The 24,527-nt window shown below is 48.5% G+C and overlaps 1 protein-coding gene across 6 annotated transcripts in view; it reads right to left on the reverse strand.

The window, feature by feature from the left end:
* The window catches only part of sorcs1 (sortilin-related VPS10 domain containing receptor 1), a 148,940-nt gene that overhangs the window by 17,385 nt on the left and 107,028 nt on the right, over window positions 1-24,527 (reverse strand). For all 6 annotated transcript variants that reach the window (XR_011079435.1, XM_068596412.1, XM_068596411.1 and 3 more), the window contains exons 6-18: window positions 23,994-24,058; window positions 21,680-21,798; window positions 21,401-21,490; window positions 19,757-19,936; window positions 15,687-15,833; window positions 14,826-14,928; window positions 11,061-11,137; window positions 10,126-10,217; window positions 9,736-9,843; window positions 7,696-7,813; window positions 3,928-4,061; window positions 1,949-2,062; window positions 1-71 (exon numbers count right to left, since the gene is read on the reverse strand). The exon at window positions 1-71 is cut by the window's left edge and continues 101 nt beyond it. Coding sequence is in view for 5 of the 6 variants with exons in the window: in XM_068596412.1 (XP_068452513.1) it covers window positions 1-71; window positions 1,949-2,062; window positions 3,928-4,061; window positions 7,696-7,813; window positions 9,736-9,843; window positions 10,126-10,217; window positions 11,061-11,137; window positions 14,826-14,928; window positions 15,687-15,833; window positions 19,757-19,936; window positions 21,401-21,490; window positions 21,680-21,798; window positions 23,994-24,058 (1,418 nt within the window). In the remaining variant the exon portion in view is untranslated. The remainder of the gene's footprint in view (window positions 72-1,948; window positions 2,063-3,927; window positions 4,062-7,695; window positions 7,814-9,735; window positions 9,844-10,125; window positions 10,218-11,060; window positions 11,138-14,825; window positions 14,929-15,686; window positions 15,834-19,756; window positions 19,937-21,400; window positions 21,491-21,679; window positions 21,799-23,993; window positions 24,059-24,527) is intronic.

The raw sequence follows: 24,527 nt of genomic DNA on the forward strand, positions 1-24,527 counted from the left end.
ACTGCTGTCTGCGGGCGGTGTACTCCACGCTGACTCCAGCGGTGCAGTTATTGGAGACCACTTTCCTGTAGCTGCAGGAGGAAACCACAGAACGCTGTTTGAGGTTGAATGCTAATGATGTAGCCAGAACTTTGGTTTGAAACAGCAACAGGATGTGAGGAGGTTACAGCGTTGACGTTACGGTGTTTGTGTGCCAGAGATCCTCAACCACCTCGTACAACAGTCTGCTGGACAGTGAACTCCTCTTCCTCCAGACATCACAAACACTGTTCAGCCTGTTACATTCACACTCGCTCTTTTCCAAAATAAACTTCTGTCTCAAAACAAAAAATACTTAAATATCATTAAATACTTTGTTAGGTTGAGCCAACAAAACTACTCAGATTGAAGAAGAGATCATCTTTTGGGTTAAAAGAACTACGACATTCAACACGGACTTCTCGTTTCATACGGGAACAAACGACCGCCTGACGCTAACTAGGCTAACGCTAACTATGGCTGATGCTAACTATGGCCAATGCTAACTATGGCCGACGCTAACTAGGCCAACGCTAACTAGCCCAACGCTAACTATAGCTGATGCTAACTATGGCCGACGCTAACTATAGCTGATGCTAACTAGGCCAACGCTAACTATAGCTGATGCTAACTATGGCCGATGCTAACTATAGCTGATGCTAACTAGGCCAACACTAACTATAGCTGATGCTAACTATGGCCGACACTAACTATAGCTGATGCTAACTATGGCCGACGCTAACTATAGCTGATGCTAACTAGGCCAACGCTAACTATAGCTGATGCTAACTAGGCCAACGCTAACTATAGCTGATGCTAACTAGGCCAACGCTAACTATAGCTGATGCTAACTAGGCCAACGCTAACTATAGCTGACGTCACACGAGGGTCATATCAGAAAGCTGTGCTATTTTGACCGGGTCTCAGAGTTTTAGCAGTCTGGTTGAATTATTATATATATATATATATATATATATATATATATATATATATATATATATATATATATATATATATATATATATATAGCTTTGGCCTTTCTTCACCAGTGCAGTACCGTTGGGGTGTGGTTGTTCATGTGAGTGTAATGTCAGTATATCCATCATCCAGCAGCAACAGTAAACTGCCTACAGGCGCCTCGCTTCACTCGGTCTGCTGAGCCGCCCCTCCCCTCACCCCCCAGAGTGCTGTTCACTCGTTCATTCAAAGTTTAGCAATATTGAACGGGTCATTTTTTCAAATCAGACCAAATGTGACGTGGAACTCCCCCAACAACACACCGGCCGAGTGTTGAGTCGGTCGGATGACTTTGGTACCTGAGAAAGGCAAAGCTCATACCCAGGCCTCATGCAGCAATAAGGTACGAGAGGCAGCACTGTGTCCTCAATAATGTACTGTTCAGGTTAACTTGAAATGAAAACTAACGGCCGCGTGATTTAAATCACACCTCATTGTGAGTGGGCGCTGATGTGGACCGCTGGTGAATGTAAACTGTACGGTACTTTATGGCTGAATAAAGTACACAGCTCACTCTCAACCAATCAGAATGCCTGATCCACCCGTATCATAAAGATACACAATGAAGACCGAGTGTAGACTGTAAGGACGAGGTTGTATTAGTCTGGAGCATGGGAGCACGAGAAATGAAACAAGAACCTTTAAATAATTGAATGTAGATTCTTGAGCACTTTAAGAACTTCTTGTCTTGCAAAACCAACTCTTTCATTCAGAGCTGTTCCAACGTCCCTGAGAACGAGCTCCTCCAGTGTATCTCATCCCAGCAGTAGCTTGTTTGCTCTTCAGCCTGTCCTTGCTTTCCCTGAGAGGATCATGAATGCACCACAGACATCAATCGCTCCGTTCCTTTTACCCAAAGCCCGTGAGTCTCTGTGCAGAACATGTGTGATCGCCGTCTGCTGGTCTGCTTTACCCAGTGCTGTTGAGGAAAGTCATCCCTGTGGTGCAGCTCCTGGACATGGCTGATGGGTGGAACCAGAAGGCGGGGGTGCACTGGCCGTTGGTCCGCCTCTCGTAGCCGTAATCGCTGCAATGATCAGAGCGGACCAACAGAAGTTATGCGATCAGAAACCCCGTGAAGCTCTGACAGACAGCACAGATGACTAATATTCCTCAGGCTGTGTGGAACGTTCAATTCTAAAATGAGAAACTCTATTTGGAGCACGTACTTTTAAAATCACCGATATTTCTGACAGACGAATCAATCGAAAGATAATACAAAATATTCAGAGCTGAAAAAGATCCGGCGCTTTGTGTTTCACACGTATTGGGTATTGTTATTCTGATACACAACTGAGGGGCTGAAAAAAATAAAATGAACGTCATTGTAGTCTGGACTTCACAGAAGTTACAACAACTATCCTGCGCATCTGAAAGCTTTTTAAACGCAGCCCACGAGTTGTTTTGTCCTACAAATCATCAGGCAGAGCGGCGCTCTGTCCCCAACATGATAAGGACAAATTGCCCCAATTAGTGCGACATGCTCACAGATGCAAAAGTGTTGTGATTGTTAATGAACGCGATTAGGCTCGGTGATTTATGGTTTTTATGGCGCTTATTTTAAGCACCGCCTCACTCCAGAGACCTGCAGATTTTAATCCAGAGCAAGAAAAAAAAGAAACATTAATTCTGCTGATAATTCAAAGAAAACGTGTTGTGAGGATGTAGAAACACATTCTGTCACTGCACTTCAGTGGCGGCAGCAGCTGCAGGATCCTCTCTGTATTCAGGTGAAATCAATGACCTCGCCGGCTAATGAATAAACACACTTTACTTCTTCTCTCGGTGTCCATGTGCCTGAGGAGTGATGGCTTCACACTGCTCACAGTGGTCTTAGTGAGGCATGAGACTACAGGCGGTGTTTAGTGTGTGAATGTGTGTTTCATCAACACACTGCTCAGATTCAGACATTGCTTATAGATACCAGAAGAGAACGAGGCATCGCCACACAGAGCACATTCAACCATCTTTAAAACATGAACACGATAACATCATACCTTCCATCCTGTTACTAAAAGCTGTTCTGCAGGTCAACAGGTGTCACTTTGTTATTCGGTAACGTTTCAGTACACAATCTGTTATCTTCTCTGCACAAGAGTTATTCAGTTTAAAGCATGTGGAGGCGGCACAGCGAGAGCGCTACCAGCCAACGAGGCAACGTGTCGGGTCAGCCGGGAGGAAGCTGAAGATAGCACGTCTTCTCTGACTATTCCTTGAATAAAGAAAGTAGCACTTTAGTAGCATTTAAGTAGCACCTTAGTAGCACCTAAGTAGCACCTTAGTAGCACTTCAGTAGCACTTCAGTAGCACCTTAGTAGCACTTCAGTAGCACCTTAGTAGCACTTCAGTAGCGCCTTAGTAGCACTTCAGTAGCACCTTAGTAGCACTTCAGTAGCACCTTAGTAGCACTTCAGTAGCGCCTTAGTAGCACTTCAGTAGCACCTTAGTAGCACTTCAGTAGCACCTTAGTAGCGCTTAAATGGCTCATTTATAGCACTTAGTGGTGTAACTTTCTTGAAGAAACTGTGTTTTCTTGACTCTTGTTGTTCTGCGTTTGTTCTGGTGGTTAAATGAACTTATTGTGAGTCTTATTGTGAAAGCGTGCGCGTTATGAAATGTGGGAACTGAAATGCAGCATGAAGTTTCCTTGACACCTTCACTAGGGATCACGGCTGCGGCTCATTCTGCGTCCTCTGTGTTTGAAGTTGCCATGGTAACAGCACTGCAGTATGCTTCTGCGTGGCGTTCATCATCATCATCATCATCATCACACATAATGTATAATTTCCTGCGTGTTTCGTTTTGACAGTTAGAGGCTCAGGAGAGACGGACTACAGGCAGACGGAGGGAACGCAGCAGCAGCTGAACACGAGAAACAAAACACACACTCACCATTCAAAGTCCGCCTCCGTACAGTCACACGGGCCCGACGTCACCGACACAAAGTAGGTCTTTCCCATAACGCACCTGGACGTGGGCTTCAGCTTCTGGTAGATGCGCTTCACCCCCATGAGGCACGGCTCGCCCTGCGCCAGGAGCAAACCACAAGCACAGAGTTAAACAATGAGCTGCTTTTCGAACTCCACCATTAATAACTCACACGATGCAACCGAGCGCGTGTGAGAACGCAGCGCCGCCTGGCATCCTGTTCAGAGAGCGCGTCCTGCGTCTGAACCCAACAACTGCTCCCAGATTGTTCCGCTTCAGTTCTTTCTTTTTTGTTTTGAGAGCTTTGTGTTTTTTGGTGACTAGAGACAAACGGATAAGAAGGAGCTTCCGGCGCAGAAGCTGCCGGCGCCCATGCAGTCCATTTTTAGCCTTGAATGCGTACGAAGTGAATATGAAATCAGTTCACAGTGAAGAAGAAGAAACCAGCCTGCTCCACACAGCTCTGCTCAGGACCGGAGCATTCTGACTTTGTGCATTAGGTGTCAGTAGTGAGATGCTTAGAAAACCTGCTCGCGTCCACGACTAGACCACCAGCTCCTGCAAACGTCCTCAACGCTCCCAGTGGTCTTTATTAATAAACAGCAGCACGGCGCTCTGAGGCGGTGCTGAGCTTCTACTTGCAGCCGTAGCGCCTGCAGTTCCTCCACATTTAGGCCGGTTAGCCCCGTAATTGGCTTGGACTCGTCCTCATCTTCAATGCTATATGTTTGATCATTAGCCGGCTCCGAGCATATGGCCGTCTCAACCAATTACAGAACGGAGCCATGAATAAAGGATCGCCGGCTCGGCTTCAGGTCCGGCCAGGTTGAGGGGTTCTGGGCGCTTTAATGTATGCAGGGAGCTTAGACTCGGCTCTCACAGCATCAGCAGACGGGCTAGAAAATCTGCATAAGTGCTCTGGGAACCGAGAAGCGTCCATGTTTAGTCCACTCACTATGCAGCCGGGATGAAGAGCCAGGGATCGCCCCGAGGCTGCAGGCTGGACGTCCAGCTCAACCCAGCGTCTGAGTCCACCCGGCAGGCAGAGAGGAGTTCGGATGATTTGGATTTCCATGAAGGGATCGACGAGTTATTTTGGAATATTAAACATTAAAACCAAACTTTAATCCTCTTTAGGGATTCTAACTTGAAGCGCATTGATTCAGCAAGACAGCTGACGGGAGACAATCAACGCCTGTGCTACCTTCAGCGCTAGTTACCTTCAGCGCTAGTTACCTTCAGCGCTAGCTACCTTCAGCGCCAGTTACCTTCAGCGCTATAGTTACCTTCAGCGCTAGTTACCTTCAGCGCTAGTTACCTTCAGCGCTATAGTTACCTTCAGCGCTAGTTACCTTCAGCGCTAGTTACCTTCAGTGCTATAGTTACCTTCAGCGCTAGTTACCTTCAGCGCTAGTTACCTTCAGCGCTATAGTTACCTTCAGCGCTAGTTACCTTCAGCGCTAGTTACCTTCAGCGCTAGTTACCTTCAGCGCTATAGTTACCTTCAGCGCTAGTTACCTTCAGCGCTAGTTACCTTCAGCGCTATAGTTACCTTCAGCGCTAGTTACCTTCAGCGCTAGTTACCTTCAGCGCTATAGTTACCTTCAGCGCTAGTTACCTTCAGCGCTAGTTACCTTCAGCGCTAGTTACCTTCAGCGCTAGTTACCTTCAGCGCTATAGTTACCTTCAGCGCTAGTTACCTTCAGCGCTAGTTACCTTCAGCGCTATAGTTACCTTCAGCGCTAGTTACCTTCAGCGCTAGCTACCTTCAGCGCTAGTTACCTTCAGCGCTAGTTACCTTCAGCGCTATAGTTACCTTCAGCGCTAGTTACCTTCAGCGCTAGTTACCTTCAGCGCTATAGTTACCTTCAGCGCTAGTTACCTTCAGCGCTAGTTACCTTCAGCGCTATAGTTACCTTCAGCGCTAGTTACCTTCAGCGCTATAGTTACCTTCAGCGCTAGTTACCTTCAGCGCTAGTTACCTTCAGTGCTAGTTACCTTCAGCGCTAGTTACCTTCAGCGCTAGTTACCTTCAGCGCTATAGTTACCTTCAGCGCTATAGTTACCTTCAGTGCTATAGTTACCTTCAGCGCTATAGTTACCTTCAGCGCTAGTTACCTTCAGCGCTAGTTACCTTCAGTGCTATAGTTACCTTCAGCGCTAGTTACCTTCAGCGCTAGTTACCTTCAGCGCTATAGTTACCTTCAGCGCTAGTTACCTTCAGCGCTAGTTACCTTCAGCGCTATAGTTACCTTCAGCGCTAGTTACCTTCAGCGCTAGTTACCTTCAGCGCTAGTTACCTTCAGCGCTATAGTTACCTTCAGCGCTAGTTACCTTCAGCGCTATAGTTACCTTCAGCGCTAGTTACCTTCAGCGCTAGTTACCTTCAGCGCTATAGTTACCTTCAGCGCTAGTTACCTTCAGCGCTATAGTTACCTTCAGCGCTAGTTACCTTCAGCGCTAGTTACCTTCAGCGCTATAGTTACCTTCAGCGCTAGTTACCTTCAGCGCTATAGTTACCTTCAGCGCTAGTTACCTTCAGCGCTAGTTACCTTCAGTGCTAGTTACCTTTTGGACAACATCGTCAAATCAAACATGGTGTTTTTCATGAAGCGCCAGTCTGTGAAACCGGGAAAGAGAACGGGCTGGCTCTGGTAACACCACAAGAAGATCACCGTTCCACTGATTAAATTGGGTCTGTTCATATCAGAACACAAAGCAGGAAGTGTTAATAGCGTCTGTCTCCCTCTGCAGAGAGATTAGGTTCAGAAGATGTTGCACCGTGAAAAGAAAGTACTGAGATTCTATTTCCTTGAAAACATGATGTGATTGTAATGTTCAGAGTCTCTTCAGGAATAAAGAGACTACGTGTTGTTCTTCTCCCACTGATGACTGCTTTTGAACAGACCTCCATCACCTAACACGAGTGTGTGTTATTGGTGTCTTTGGAACAGGGAACCTGTGTGAGGGTTAATCTGTCAAACTATGAATGAGTGATGAGCAAGAGCTCACTCTGGAATGAAGTGTAGTCTGAGTTAGAAAGTCATTTTGACACGATTGAAACTGAATATTCTTATGAAACAAAAGACAAAACGCCAACTCATTTTGCGTGAATGAGCAAAGCAAACAGATCATGTGTGTGTGAACAAGAACTTCTTTAGTTCCTGACAATAAGCAGTAATTATGAAGCTATTGAGGGAAAACTCTGCCCAAGGCCTCGTGGCTGTCGAGTATGCAGAAAGCAATGAATAAAGCTTTTATATTGAAAAAGAGCCTCTGTGCTAAGTGTTAGCCATTGTGCAGCGCGGCATCATGTTTCTGTGGATGATGTTTGCGTCTGACGCTGCTGGAGAAGCTGCAGCTTGATCAAAGAGTTGAAAGAGAGGGAGGCTCAACCTCCAACATGTCCCTGAACCTGACAGACAGCCGCTACGTGCAACATCATATATCTGCTGCAAAGGGATCATCAAGAAGTCATAATTCCCACCAGCATGTGTTGTGAGGTCACATTGACCTTTGAACCACATTCTCAAGTCGACATTTGTGCCAATTTGAAGAAGTTTCCTTCAATGTGAGATCACATTCACATGACAGACAACCGCAAAATACAAAAATAAAACCTCTATTTATATGTTGCCTCGGGCCACATCTTTTTGGCATTACGAGTACATTCTCTATCTGAGCTTTGTGTGTAGCTTCTCCACACAAGCCAGTGTGTTGTGTGTACTGTACCTGGTTGTGTAGATGCCACGTCTGGTAATCGGCCTCCGTACATCTCCGGTTGAAAATGGACCTGAAGTCTATTTTCACCAGCTGCCACTCCGAGCGATGACTGACGTGGCCGAATATCCTGGAAAACAGCCACGCGGGCTCGTTACACAAACCATGCTGCAGATAATGACCCACACACACACATGTAGAGGTGTGTGTTTGCTCTTATTGTTAACGCATTGGACAAGACAGCAGAGCAGTGTTGTGCTGACGGACGCGCTCCTCCGTGAACACACACCCTGTGGTTTCTGTGAGCACCGTCCTGCAGCCATGGAGACTCACTGGAGCGCCGCATGTACATTGATCCGCTGCTAAAAATAGACCTCGACAAATGCACTACAACACAATCTTCACTCGCAGGGTCGGAATATAACTTCAGCGCTGAGCGCCGGCGCTCTCGGCCGGCGGTTTCTTCTTCTGTAGTCGTAACTCTTTCCAGCGTTTAATCACGACACCAGAGACGCCAGAGGAACAAAGCCGGACGCCACTTCTCATACAAATGAGTTGAATATCAGCTGGAGGTGGAGGTGTAACCCTGAGCCGTGTCGGGTCTGAGTCCTTCTGATTGACCTCAACAGAAACACGTTAGGAGGGTCTTTGACAACAGATTGGTCACATCCACTTTTCACATTGAAGTCTCTTGAAAGCGTCCCGCGTGAGGCCGACCCCGCTGGCTCCATCCCGCTGCTTTGGGACTGAAACCTTTGAGAGGAACAACTCAGCGAGTTACGCTGCGTTCACACCAGACGCGTCGCCAATGTTCACGATGCGTTCGGTGTGAACGCAGCAGACCGGTGATCGTGTGAGACACACGGCTGCTTCATGCGAGCAGAGAACTCGTTTGTTTGACTTGTGAGGAGGTAAAGGTTCAACGGGGCCGACACATGGTGCAGCTTAGCATGACATTAACATAGAAGAGTGCCATCCATCCCCTTCAAGTAACAACCTGGACAATAATGCCCAATCTGGCCTTTTCACATTTTCATGTATTTTGTACAGCAAAGTTTTTTACCTGATTTCTTCTGAAAGCTTAATCATAATGAATATGAACAAATCCGATGGTCAAAAACAGAACAGAATTCAAGGTTATGAGACTAAGCAGATGAATATTCCTTCTCCAGCTAATGAAGTGGGTGTGTTTTCCTGCCCTGACCCCTCTCCCCGTTCATACTACTACATATTTATCACAATCAATCTGTCAATTAGCTCCCGCAGGCGCCGCCGTGACGCGCTGGCTGTAAAAATGAGTACAAATTGATTAAAAAAGCAGCGCATGACGGTCTCGTGGGAGCTAACGGTGTGTCTGCCAGCCGAGACGCTGGAGCTGCTTCTCAGTGAAGAGCTGCCTCGTCTTCACACCGTCCTCATCTTCCTCCCCCCTCATCTTCCTCCCCCCTCCCTCCAGCTGCGTCCCATCACTCTCCTGCAGCGCCGTCACACGGCCGCCCGTCACTCTCGTGTGCGGCGTGAGTCTTGAAACATTGATGTAATGGCTGCGCGAACCCTTTCCTGACATCCCAAAGTCCTGAATCTGTGCTGCGATGTGGGAGCAGAGCCCAACACTCGGCTGCTCCTCATGAATGTGAAAGAACACAGAAGGAACCTTCATGTTCTGCGTTCTGAGGACACAGATTAAAGGAGTCTAACTGCTCTTCCCACTTTTCAACGCTGTTAAAACTTTGGACCAAAGTTTCTTGTCGGTTTTTCTCAGGCATTTTGTGATCATTTTCCTTCATGTTCTTCAAAAAATGGACAGTCGCGCCGTCGCCGGCTGCCGAAGCGTTGATCTCCTGTGATGAAGATCTGGAGACGCAACGCTTTGATGTCGGGGAGACCTTGGGAGGAATCTTTATATTTATGAAAAGGAAAACTGGCAGACAGGAATGCTTAAAGGCGCAGGCAGAGATATGGATGCATGGGTTAATACACACACACACACACACACACACACACACACAGCGTGTGCTGTTGCTTTGATTGACAGAAGCTGCTGTCACTCACGTCATGATGAGCGTCTCCTCCCCCGGCTCTCCCAGCACGCCGTCCACGAACAGCGGCGTGTTGGTGAAGCTGTACTTGTTCCACTGCCGTCCTTCGTCGAAGCTCAACCTGAGAACGCAGACAGACGTCACAAAAGGCCCCGCCCCCCGCCGCGAGCACAGGCGATGGCCGCCAGCGTCGTCTCAGTACAGGAAGCGGCGCTCGGCAGAACTGCGCTGCTCATGGCCTCAAACAGACACGTGAACGCTTGCAAAAGGCTGCTGGTGGTTCAGTCTGACCCTCCAGCCTGCAGACGGACTCGTTGGCCTTGGTTTGACTCACTCGGGACTCGCAGCATCGCTGAGGGAGTTGGTCGCGTGTGACAACGGCGTCTCCGTCATTAGGACTCACCACAGGTGTCGGATGGGAAGCGGCGTGTGTCTTATTGCGACGAGGGCTCCTCCTTGGTCCAGGTACAGCAGCGCATACTCCTCGTCAAAGATCTGCAGGGACACAACAGAGAGCTCAGCGCTCTGCAGAGGCTCCTCGAGTCCAGCGCCACACACTGTCCGCTTCAAGTGAACCAGGTCGCAGTACACCGGACAAACACCTTTACATCACGGGTGGAACTGCACATTTCCATCGCCGTGTTTCATCAGAACCAAGCCTCCTAAAGAGTGGACAGCGGCAGCGGCCGGGGAGGCGAGCCCTGCAGGCTGAATCATACACTCTTGAACATAGAAACCTGATTATCGACCTTCAAAAGCCTGAGCTGGCGTCTGAGGATTAAAAGACTATTTGATCCAATCAGAGAGAGAGAGATGTTCAGCAGGTCCGTCAGTTCAAGCTGCTCCACACGGCGAGCGGCTGGGATTCAGCACATCATTGGAAAACATATTATACGGTGTGAGTCTGTAACATTAATACATAACATATTTCAAACTTCACAGACTAATGGATCCGATTAAACCTGGGGTCGGAGACACTGGAGGAAGCAGCGGAGTTACTAGATATTGAAAGCACCTTCCTTCAGGCCTCCGAAGCCAAAAACATGATCTCATGCACGAGAACAGGTTGTTATGACTCACAGCTGCGAAGAGAGCAGCTGGTGAAGATGACGAGCAGCGAGATCGTCTGTGCCGAATGAAATGATTGGACGGGCTCGTCCTGCTCGTCCTGACCCGTCTCGCTCGTCAAGAACACCAGGTCCTTTCCTCAGGAAGTCGGATTCAGATTCAGTGAACTCTAATCTGAGTGTTTCCTCGATTACTTTCAAAAGCTGTGAGATCATCTCTTGATGAATGTGCATGCAGCGCCGCTGTCAGAGTGAGCGGGATCAGACTCACCTGTCTCCAGGTGTTTCCTGCGTCCGAGGCGACGAACACGCTGACGTTGCTGCTGCTCAGCTCGGAGCCGATGGAGCCTGCAGGTGAGAGCACCGAGTCAGCGGTGGATTGGCTATGACGTAACAGACACCGACAGCAGTCCCTTTGAGATGAAGTGGATCCTGAAGAGTGTAAACCAGCCTCCAGACCGGCTGCAGCAGCTGTAATTACAGCTGCAGGAGGTCCACTGTGCACGCCGACGTTTGCCCAAGCCCTAAATTAACCAATAAATCCAGATTACTGTATTCATCGTTCAGCATATAAAGACTTTCTTAGTGCGGCTCTGCTGTAATTGCTCTCATTCAGCCTGTAATTGGAGCCAGGTGGTTAAAGTACTGAAGTGTCTCTGAGGCTGTTGCCCCCTTGAAATGATCAGCTTCAAACCTCCAGCCGACACCTGCTGAACGTCTGCACGGGCTGACCTCACTGCACTGCGCCCACGCAGAGGATCAGCGGGCGCAACGCGCCGCAGGTGAGGGCTTTACAGGTGAGGGCTTTGCAGGTGAGGGCTTTACAGGTGAGGGCTTAACAGGTGAGGGCTTTACAGGTGAGGGCTTTGCAGGTGAGGGCTTTACAGGTGAGGGCTTTACAGGTGAGGGCTTTACAGGTGAGGGCTTTGCAGGTGAGGGCTTTACAGGTGAGGGCTTTACAGGTGAGGGCTTTGCAGGTGAGGGCTTTACAGGTGAGGGCTTTACAGGTGAGGGCTTTGCAGGTGAGGGCTTTGCAGGTGAGGGCTTTACAGGTGAGGGCTTTGCAGGTGAGGGCTTTACAGGTGAGGGCTTTGCAGGTGAGGGCTTTACAGGTGAGGGCTTTACAGGTGAGGGCTTTACAGGTGAGGGCTTTGCAGGTGAGGGCTTTACAGGTGAGGGCTTTGCAGGTGAGGGCTTTACAGGTGAGGGCTTTGCAGGTGAGGGCTTTGCAGGTGAGGGCTTTACAGGTGAGGGCTTTGCAGGTGAGGGCTTTGCAGGTGAGGGCTTTGCAGGTTGTTGTTGCTCCACAAAGACAAGTAAAGAAGCATAAACAGTGATAAACACTCCTGCAGCTACAACTGTGTCTGGTCACGCAGTCGTATCAACAGACTCGTGTTGGTTTATAGTTCTTGTGTGTTTTCCATACTCCAGACCAGCAGGTGGCGCTACGATCGTTTAGAGTCGACCTGCACACCGACCTGCACCGTAAACCCGAGTATGAAGGACCCTTAACGGAGGAGAGCAGGTCAACAGCAACCATGACAGTTACAATCCTCACGCTGCCGTTCCTAATGTGCAGCTAAACCCGTAATACTTTCTATAAAGCGTTATATACGTAATGTAATGCCAGATAATCTGCTCAAAGCAGTGAATGATAACCTGAGTATGAAGAACAGACTAAACCTTCACGTGGAGACGGCAGCTCTCGCCTCGTGGACGCACGTTGCACATCGCCACCGCGCTCGGCCAAAACGTCGCTTCATCGTGTTTTCATATTACACATTTGTGTGAAATCATTTTCATTTGAATTTTCTGAGTTCTGGCCAAAAAGATTTGTGAGGTCACAGTGACCTTGAATCTTTTCAAGGAAAAAAAGTAATGAGTTCATCTTCAGTCATTTGTGCGTTTTCCCTCCAGACTCTCCCGACATCAGAGTTCAGGAGAAAGCCGACAAACATGAAGCCTAAAAAAACAATCAAACACAGAGATTCATCCGGGTCGGATGGATTTGATCCCGGCTGCGCCGCCTGCATGCAGAAGCATCCTGAGCCCAGACGCTGAGCGAGGACGGGTTTGATGATGCGGAGGTCACGCTGCATGTTGGAACCAGCACTGTGACGACTGTGGCACAGTTTAGTGCGTTCAGGCGGTCGGTGACCGAGGCACTAAACATTAACATCATGCACTTTTCCTTCCTTCCGTCTGAAGGAGTCGTTGCAAACAGCAGCTCAGACACGAGAAGACTGATGCGGTTTGTTTCCTTTACATTCTCTGTCCAGCTCGTCGGTCAGGAGCTCAGTGTGATGATCTTCTGACCTGTAGAACCATGGACCTCAAGCCACATGAGCACTGTGATTTTACAAAGTAATTAACCAGATTACCTTTTTGTTTGGGCTGTTTTGTATCTTGAATAATGGCGGAGATCAAACTAAATCTGCCGATTGTTTTACTCTCACATCCCTGCAGCCTGTTTAATTCACAATGCTTCACAAAGGTCCAGACACCCGAGGCGTGTGCTGATGTGTTATTGACAGCGTGGGTCCATGCGGGCGTGGATATTACTGAGGTGTGAATTCACCTGAGGCGGCTGCTGATCTCATGTCCCTCTGTTTCTTTGTTTCCTCACACTGACTCTTGGCGTGCTCGCCTGTGCTCTCAGAACAACGATGCTCTCTCGTTGCTCCTGAGGGCTAAAACAGGAGATTACGTCCTGTCTTCTGTCATCGGCCCTTTCAGACGCGAGGTGACACACGCATGTTGTCTGTGGGCGTCGTGTCCTGATGCCGAACAGCGACAAACTATCGGAAACCGACGCGAAGAGCAAAAAGCTGCAAACAGCCAAATGCAAGCGCATCGATAGAAGAATGCAGCGTTTAGAGGAGCGGCGGTGACGTGTTGAGTCAAGAATAAACCTGAAGCAAAGACACTGCACGCCGTTTCTGCAGGATGCATCTCCTGACGCTCACCTGGAGCTCGACTCCTCAATGAGTTCTGTTCCAGTGTCTGTTTCAGTCTCCCAGACCGGCAGGTCAGCAGGTCTTCCTGCGACATGCCGGTCTGCAAGAGGCTGCCTTCTGGAGCTGCTGTTTAGAACCTGTATATGACCTGGTGTGACCTGGTGTCACCTGGTGTGACCTGTATATGACCTGGTGTGACCTGGTGTCACCTGGTGTGACCTGGTGTCACCTGTATATGACCTGGTGTGACCTGTATATGACCTGGTGTGACCTGGTGTGACCTGTATATGACCTGGTGTGACCTGTAGATGACCTGTATATGACCTGGTGTGACCTGTATATGACCTGGTGTGACCTGGTGTGACCTGTAGATGACCTAGTGTCACGTGCTGTGACCTGCTGTGACCTGGTGTGACTTGTATATGACCTGGTGTGACCTGTAGATGACCTGTATATGACCTGGTGTGACCTGTATATGACCTAGTGTCACCTGCTGTGACCTGTTGTGTGACCTGGTGTGACCTGGTGTGACTTGTATATGACCTGGTGTGACCTGTAGATGACCTGTATATGACCTGGTGTGACCTGTAGATGACCTGTATATGACCTGGTGTGACCTGTTGATGACCTGCATATGACCTGGTGTGACCTGTATATGACCCGGTGTCACCTGCTGTGACCTGGTGTGACCTGGTGTGACCTCTAGGACAACCACAAGCTCCAGGCTGAGCTCGTTAAGAGGATGTCTCCACAACAGAAGAGCTCACCATCGAGTCGACAGATGTCCAACGTTTTAGTCAAATCACAGCCTGGATTTTCAAATCATGAAAATGGACCTCAGATACTTCAGGGTCCTAATGTCCAGATGATGCACCAGTCCTATGTGGGGCTCAGCTGATCTTCCATCCCCCTTAGAGACTGTGAGCACCTGGTCTCTACCAGGGATAGTTTCATTTTATAGTAAAAGAAACAAAACAAAAGGCTCAGAATGGGTTTTAAAGAATGGTAAAAGAAGTAAAACACCTCTTCTGGAGAAACAAGAGCAACAAGTCCCTCCAGACGGATCCCCGCTCACCTACCTGACGCTATGATGATCCCCGGCGCCGTGTCCCTGCTGGCGATGTTTCCAGATGTGTAGGGATTGGCAGACACGTGCAGATGCAGATGTAATGAACAGTACGGCTGCAGAGAGGAACACCACAAACTCAGTTATCAAAACTATTACGCCGAAGACCTTCAGAAGACTGAATAAAGCGTCTGTTGCACGGACTCGGATGCACAACCTCCAGAAGAGGGTTTGATCACTAACACTATTCCCCATTGGCTGCTCTCACCATTAATCCTGATCGGGTTAACCTTTACCGACACAATTCTCATTACGAGCCAGCAGAATGCCAGTGGTGCAGCCGTGTTGTGACGGGCTGTTTGGAGGTTTATTAAAACCTGACATTTCCTGACAAATGACTGTATAATACGGGGAGAAGGCGAGGCCTGCCACAGAATCACTAATTGGTTTATCAAAAAAAATAAAAAGGTGAGTGCTTTCCATCTCGTGTCATGTCACGAGAAGATGAGCAGCAGACACAAACCGTCCAATGGATGGCGTCGTTCTTCTCGTTCGGTTCAGAGGTAGAGATGCGTAGTTTGATTCTTTACGCGTCACACCTCGGCCTTCGAGCGCAAGCTAGGCGAGACTGTGAGAAGCAACTTTCAAGGTCTTCCCGGAAACAACGAAACGTTGCTTTTCTGTCTGACACCTCTTTGTCTTTGTTTTTATAAGGGGAGGTCAGCCTATTGGACTGAATCAAAATGGCTGACCTTTCAGCTCGGCAGCCTCCGAGCACTCAGCTCTGACGGCGCTGCTCTTTCTGAGCCTCTCGTTGTCATCTCCTGTCAGAAGTCTCTGACGGACGCATCCAGACCAACGTGCAGACACTCACCAGCACGCAGTGGATGCTGTTGCCCCGCAGGTCCTTGCTCGGCGCCTGCAGTAAACTCCAGTCTCTGCCTCTGTTGTAGGTGATGTGCGTCTTCACCTGGTTATCCGCCATTTTGTTGGCGAGGAACATGCCCTTTATTCCCGCTACCTGGGGAATGAGAAAGAGAGCAGCTCACAACTGTGAATGAAAACAGACGCACACTTCACACGCCCAAAAGATGTTACCGTCGTATTTCCATATTTCTGAGTCACGTCGCAGCAAACACGCCGAGACTGCAAAGCACAGCCCCGAGGTCGATGCACGCTTCCGTATTCCAGCTGAACCGAACGCTGAGTGGGAAATGATTGACTGTCTGGGGCTTTTGAGTCATCAATATGTGCCTTAAATGAATCTGACTCTTGTTGCAGGCCCCCAGGACTCGCTCAGGGAGACTGAACTGCGTCGTGTCAGTCGCTTTAGTAATTGACAGATACTTCAGTCTCCCTTGGAGGAGAGGTTTAGCATATCCAGCGTTTTGGGTGGCGACCCCAATCAAGACAGCAGATTTGATTATATCGCCGCGGCCACAGCGAGACGCAGCTTCATTATGGGAGTCACAGGTATTGTTCTGGCAGCTGCTTGGTTCGCTGTGGCTTTAAGAGTTGTACATACACGGATACACCAGAGCCTCAACATTAGCCCCGAGCACTCTTCTTTTTCTTTCTGGATTAGGTGCATTTTGCAAAGTAATATCTGCAGTTATTCATCAAAGGAAGAAATAATCTCAGGCTCCCAAAAATCTATATCCCTGGCACAATCCCCTCTTGCCTTTGTGTATGTCAGCACTTTGAAGCTGCTTCGTATTCACACAATGTGCTGTGAAGACTGTTGGCCTACAGCAGCAGGGGCTGTTTCCAAAATGACAAAACATCTTCTCTGCCTGCGAGCTTTAAAATATTGATCAGTGTTCATAATAAACTTGTGGGCTGAGCTCTCATCAAGCCGGCCTTTATTTGATCCTGTTACTTAAAAAGAAGAAATGGCCCAAATGATGCTGCAGACCTGGTGGGAGGGGGAGGGGCGGGGGGGGGGGGGGGGGGGGGGGGCTCGTGTACGGCATACCAATGGAAACAAAGAAAAGGAACCAGAAGAAGTCCAGACCGCCCACGCAGCCTGCAGAGCCCTGCAGGAAGACTTGAGCTTCAGGCTGAAGAGTTTAAATCAAACAACTTCCTGAACCTCGGCTGTGGTTTGCATCCGCATCCTGGATCCAATGATGCATCCACATGAAGCAGCAATATACACTCAACCAACCAAAACTATGCTTTCATGCCCTCAAATCATCTAAAAATATTGTCAGATTAACTTTTCAGTCTAAAGTTCAGTCTAAACTTCTCATTAGTCCTGTGAGTTCAAAGAAGCATCAAAGTGAGTCAAGTCCCACAAGCGGTGACTCGTAGTCTTTCATCTGCCGAGGCTCCAAATGTCCTAACCTTCCAGCCGTAACTTGAACGCCTCCTGCTGGATTAGATGGCGAGCAGGAAGAGGTCGGTCATTCAGAGACAAAAGTATTATTATCATTATTAGAATTATATTTAGAATTATCATCATTTCACCAAAAAGTAAGTCATATTTCAGTTGTTCTGTTTGTTCTGGCTGGTGGTTGATTTGTTCCTGGTACTTTGACAAGAGATTTGAAAAGGTGCGCTAATCGCGCGTAGCATCAAGCTAGCACAATGAAAACTCATAATCTCCATAATTTGGGACGCTCTCTCTAAGTCGCCTTCGAGACATCTCTTCATACTTCGTGGTCATGCTAATGTTTATGGTTAATTTGTGTTTTAAACATGTAAAATTGACTCATAAACCCAGGCGGTGCTGTTATTTTTGTTTGGTGACATTAATAGATTCACTACTGCTGTCCTGAAGCGCAGCGCTGTAGATTATGAAGCACAGGGCTATAGATTATGAAGCACAGGGCTGTAGATTATGAAGCACAGGGCTGTAGATTATGAAGCGCAGCGCTGTAGATTATGAAGCGCAGAGCTGTAGATTATGAAGCGCAGCGCTGTAGATTATGAAGCGCAGCCCTGTAGATTATGAAGCGCAGAGCTGTAGATTATGAAGCGCAGCCCTGTAGATTATGAAGCGCAGCCCTGTAGATTATGAAGCGCAGCGCTGTAGATTATGAAGCGCAGCGCTGTAGATTATGAAGCACAGGGCTGTAGATTATGAAGCACAGGGCTGTAGATTATGAAGCACAGGGTTGTAGATTATGAAGCCCAGGGCTGTAGATTATGAAGGGCAGCGTTGTAGATTATGAAGCACAGGGCTGTAGATTATGAAGCCCAGCGCTGTAGATTATGAAGCACAGGGCTGTAGATTATGAAGCACAGCGCTGTAGATTATGAAGCACAGCGCTGTAGATTATGAAGCGCAGCGCTGTAGATTATGAAGCGCAGCGCTGTAGATTATGTGACTGCAGACACTGATTACATCCACATCAGCCTGCTTATCAAAGGATCAGACACATACCACACGCATAATCTGTTAATCTGTACAGCATGAAACATACAGACGGGACCAAAGCAGAACAAAAGCAGAACAACTGAAGGAACGTGAAGGGAAAGCTAATGAGGATCAATGCTACAAGAGGAACGGCAGCACAAACAGCAGATTAGCTTCACCTTCCTGTCCGGTCCAGACTCTGAGCATCACTCATCCAGGAGGAGTTAATCTGACTATTGAAGACCAACCAGATCCGGTGACTGAGCAGGAGCTCCTAAAGCGACCGCGGGCCCTCAGGGGTGAAGAAGCTCTTCATGAACAAAACGCTCAGCAAACACTTCGTCTTCAAAACCAGATTTAATCCAAACATTCACACAAATGAAGCTTCAGAGGAAGTTCAGTCAAAGAGACTCTTGACTCCTTTTCATCTCGTTATAGCTAACTGTAGCTGCTAACTGCTATAGCTACAGTTAGCTATAGAGTAGCTGTAACTCCATCAGCTGCTTGTGGGCGTTGACTTCAAGTTAACGACCAGCTGCTGCACTTTTCCCTTCAGCCAATCACGTCGTTGCTGTCGGACTTTAAAGATGTTCTCTCTCTGCTGCTGCCAGTTGTCATTTCAGCACAAACGGGATGTGACCCTCCTCCACCCGGTCACCTCCAGTCAGCATTCAGTCCGGCTGCTCATTCGTCATCGGCTGCAGCGCCTCTTCCTCTTCCTCTTCCTCAGCAGCACAGGATGGACTCCTGGGGGTTCGGGATGAGATGCTGTGTCATCCGACGTCAGCATCACGGTCCTCATCCTGCTGCAGGATGGAGTCCAAACGTGATGCAACTTTAATAAGTGATTGTTAAATTATAATAAAGTCTCTCCTGATAGAACTGATCATATTCACACTATCCATAACTCTGATTGATAACTGTATATTTGGCATACAGGACACATTGTGTCGTGTCCTGGTGACGTCTCCCTCGGGATCGAGACCCTGTGACAGCGCCTCAGGGCCGTGACCCGCCTCAACCCGGATGGCCCGATCCAAATCAACTGACTTCCAGCAGAGAAGCACGGCCTCGGACTTGGAGCTCTTGTTCTCCAGAGACAGTGAAACAGAGAGAGATGGAAGCAGCCGCGACGGTGAAGAGGAAGCTGAGCTGGAAGCCAAAGCTCTCGATCTGACCTTCTGACCCTCACAAGGTCGTGAACCAGACGGGTACCAGAAGCATCGGATCACAGACGCCAGCGGCCTGAATGAGCTTCCACTGGACTGGGCTCGGATGGAGGGAGGAGCTGAGACATCCAGAGGAGGAGGAGGAGAGACGCTGCTCCTTCACCGCCAAAAGGGTCAGCTAAGGTGGACCAGGACCAGGACCAGGACGCCTCCTGGACCCTCCGAAAGACCCAGAACACGCTGGAGGGATTAAACTCATCTCTGGTCCCTGAAGAAGAGTTGAGAATGCAGCGAGGGAGACGTGGAATACCCTGCTGAGCCTGCTGCCCGCGGCGGATAAGTGGAGGGAGGGAGGAAGGAAGGAAGGAAGGAAGGAAGGAAGGAAGGAAGGAAGGAAGGACGATGGGTGCTTACCTCGTAGAGGTCCACCATGACGTTGCCCTCGGGGCCCATGCTGCTGACCACGTTCTCCAGAGCCAGCGTGTAGAAGACCCCCGAGGTGTCGGACACGTACAGGTTGTAGGTTTGGTTCTGGTTCCACTCCTGCACCGCCGCCACCACGCGGTTCTCATCCGTGCTGATCACATGCAGATCCTACAGAGGCGGCGCCGCATGACACACAACGCACACGTTTATCATATTGTTCCAAATCTCTGTCTACACAACTGCACACTGACGCTTTTACCAGAAACACTTTGCACATATTTCTCTGCAATTCAGTGCAGAGGTCAAGTGTGTGGGTACGATGGGTTATTTAGCTCATACACAATACACAATACCACTCTTTCATATATATATATATATATATATATATATATATATATATATATATATATATATATATATATAAGGCTCAACTCACTTTGTGGCTCGTTACAACAGGACGACAATATTTCTTGTTACAGCAGGAAACTGAGCAGAATGTATTGTTTACAAATCATTTTTAATACATAATTCTTTATTTTCTGTAAAAGGGAAACAAAAAACATTTAAAAATGTATGTATTTCTAAAACAAATAAGCAGTTATTTGGGATACAAGGTTTGAAATTTTAATTAAAATCATGATTGTGTCTCAATGAGAAACAACGTTTTGGATTGAATCGTGTGTTTTCTCTCTTGCTGGATTTAATTATGTTTCAGCTATTTTAATAAGAACAAGGATACACTCATCCTCTCTTATCGGGCAGCGATCCTGTGGAGGAAGACTTCCTCTTCCTCTGGCGGTGCCAGGATCACCTCCACCAGCCGGCCGCCCGGCTCCACTGAATAAAACATGTCTGATCGTCAAAGATGTGACGAGCCAGACGGAGCGGCTCGGAATGACAATCGTGAAACCACCGTGAGTTACTGGTGGCCTTGATTTGCCCATAAACAACAAAGAGAGTCCCGCGGAGCCGGCGATGGAGCGACGCGTCTCCAGCAAACGCAGCTGAAAGCAGGTTTTGTGCTTTCACATGCAGAAAAGCACAAAATCACAAACTGCAGCGCTGCAACCCCGTCTGAGGGTTCGTCTCATGTTTTATTGGTGACGTGATGACAAGAGCTTTACCAACATTATGTTTTGATCACACACTGAAAAACATCGAGGCTTCAGACGCTGAATAGAAAGAACACAATCGTAGGTTTAGTCGACACAACCACTGGATTCAGGAAAAGTACATGTTTGGCTTCCTCTGTTGCACAACCTGCATGTTGTGACAGTTACAGGAGCTGCGTCACAAAGTACAGCGAACTTTGAGGTTTGGTTTCACACGGGACACGAGCAGCCGGGTGAAAGCTTGTGTTTGTTTGACTCCTCCATCTACACAACCTCTTCCAAACACACACTTCCTGTGTGAGTGGACTCCTCCATCTACACAACCTCTTCCAAACACACACTTCCTGTGTGAGTGGACTCCTCCATCTACACAACCTCTTCCAAACACACACTTCCTGTGTGAGTGGACTCCTCCGTCCGTCATCATAACCGTTCACTCGGCTGGTGACATTCGATGCAGCTGGTTGTCATGAAGGTAGCGTCATTGCATCGTGTGTGTGTGTGTGTGTGTGTGCGTTACCTTGGGCAGTGTGTACTTGGGCAGCTTCATCGGGGTGAAGACGTCCCTCTTAGCAGACACGTAGTAGATGGGCCTCCCTCCAGCCGACACCTTGAGGGAGGAACCGTTGGGTGAAAACGTTTTGGAGAATAAAAACAAGCTTTTTCCTCCAGACGGACACACAGCCGCACTAATGGCTGTCCTCTGACAACGACCTTGACAAATCTCCCACAAAATCTCTCTCTTCCAGCCTCAAACAGCTCCAAAGTTTTTCCCTGAGCCAACTGGAGGATCACCCACCTGCACAAAGACATACTCATCTTGCACCACCAGAGAATTGGGGTCAATGTAGCCGGGGAAGGGTTTGCCCTTGTTGGCGTCGGTGCAGTTCTGCAGCTTGCAGGTGACGTACAGCGCCTCTGCTCCCACGCACAAAGACACACACAGACACACACAGACACACACATCAAGCCATGGCATCAGCGGCCGTGTTAGCCAATAAAGAAAAGGCTTCGCCCAGAGCCGAGCGCGTTAGCTCGAGCCGCACGTTATTCTCTGCTAAATATCTGTCAGCCTGTTCTGACCAGCACATGATCAGTGGTGTGACCTCTGATGGCTTCTCTGTGTTGTGTTTGGCCTCAGAGAGAGACGTGAGACAGCTGGAGGACACTTGGAGGGGGGAGGGGCTATGAAGAGAGAGGTGGTACACGTGTATATATGTATTGTAAAAGGAATATTTCTATATTACTGACCAATGAGTACTGAGTAACGCGACAGAACATCACTTTAGTCAAATGAGGATAACAGAAGACTTTTCTTAACCGGAGCCCTGGAGGATCTAGAGAACCTGGAGGGTTCCCGCTCACGAGGATCAGGTGTGTGTGTGTCGCGTAGAATCAGCTGTGTGTGTCTCTCCTCAGTCATGAAACACATGCAGGCCAAGACAGTGAACTCAGTGAAGCGCTGCTTGTTTTAGTGCCTCGGTCAGCGCTCGCCTCAAGACGAGAGGGAGTCGTCAGTGAGGAAGGTTCCTCTGCTGGCGTTGAGGGAACGAATGCAGCTTTCATTCCTGAAGAAATATCATATGAGACTGCAAAGTGCACGCGGCATGAAGACATCGTGACGACGGTTCAATTCAATCGTTTAACGAAGAGATGAGCGACGGTGGCGACTTGAAGGTAATCGAGTGTCCAGGAAACGCTGAGCGTCACGTTGTTGTGTATTTACACTGCGGCTCATCAACGAAACACAAAGTTAACACAACATAAAAGAAGCTTGAGAGTTGTCTTCTCTCGGTTCATGCTCCTGAAAGATGATATGAAACCATGTTTGTGTTATGACGTGTTCATCCTGTGAGGACAGGAGCATCATCATCTTCAGAGATAACACTCTTCATGTAGCTGCACATTGGCTGACAGATGATGTCAAAGAGACAATGAGATGGAGGAAGAATGGCCCAATAAACAAAGAAATGGACTTTACTTAAGGATCCTGATACAGACTAAGTAATCAAATATATACCTACCCACAATGCTCTCTGTTCGTGGTCATTCAGGGCTGAGTGATATTTCTCCACTGAGCTAAATCATTTGCTTTTAAAAGTGTTGTCATATAAACATCACTTCCTGTCCGTTGTGCTGCTCACACCGAGTCACTTCCTCTCCTGCCAGCAGCAGGACACACAACACACACAACACACACACAACGCACACACACACAACACACACACAACGCACACACAACACACACACAACGCACAACACACACACAACACACACACAACACAACGCACACACACACAACACACACACAACACACACACAACGCACACACACACAACACACACACACACACAACACACACACAACGCACACACAACGCACAACACACACACAACGCACACACAACACACACACAACACACACACAACGCACAACATACACACAACACAACACACACACAACGCACAACACACACACAACGCACAACACACACACAAAGCACACACAAGGCACACACACACACAACGCACACACACACACACAACGCACACACACACACACACACACACACACACACTCACACACTCACACTCACACACACACACACACTCACACACACACACACACACACTCACACACACACACTCACACACACACACTCACACTCACACACACACACACTCACACTCACACACACACACTCACACACACACACACTCACACTCACACTCACACACACACACATACACACACTCACACACACTCACACACTCACACTCACACTCACACACACACACTCACACACACACACACTCACACTCACATACACACTCACACACACTCACACACACACTCACACACTCTCACACTCTCACACACACACACACACACACACACACACACACACTCACACACTCACACACTCACACTCACACTCACACGCTCACACACACACACTCACGCTCACACTCACACACACACACACACACTCACACACACACACACACACACACACTCACACACACACTCTCACACACACACACACACACACACTCACACACACACTCACTCACACTCACACACTCACTCAGAGGAGGAAACTCATGACTCACGTCCTTCAGAGATGCTGGTTTCCAGGTGGATCAGGCCCGGCTCTTTGTCCAAACCCATCTTGGACCTGAAAGCAGAGACATTCAGGAACATCAGGTGTTCGCGGCCTTCGCAGCGCTGGAGGCGTGTGCTATGAACATGCACAGGAGACGTCTTTGTCTTCATTAGGACCGTCTGAGGAGAAGACCTTGGGTTACTGATCTCCATGAGCAGGAGCTCTGCATGTGTGGCCTTCAGGTCCGCTGGCGTCATGAGAGAGAAGCCATTGGTTTCCTCTCTCCAGTGAGGACGTCCGCAGATGGAATAGCATATAATCATCAGGGCACTAAATATGTATTAAAAAGACTGGAGGATCACAGCAGAAGCTCAGACAGCACACTCATGGAGGGAAAGAGAGCACAGGTACAGAAACAGAGGTGGAAGTGAGTCTGTGTGCCTGAGGCAGACACAATGGAAGCCTGGCTCCACACACTGGCTGTGAGTACGATGCTCTTCCATCCAAACCCGCTCCCTCTTTCAATGATCTATTCAGGTGC

Source organism: Clinocottus analis, unplaced genomic scaffold (genome assembly GCF_023055335.1).
Source record: "Clinocottus analis isolate CAN_PGR_092001 unplaced genomic scaffold, fCliAna1.0.p SCAF_37, whole genome shotgun sequence".
Taxonomy (NCBI): domain Eukaryota; kingdom Metazoa; phylum Chordata; class Actinopteri; order Perciformes; family Cottidae; genus Clinocottus; species Clinocottus analis.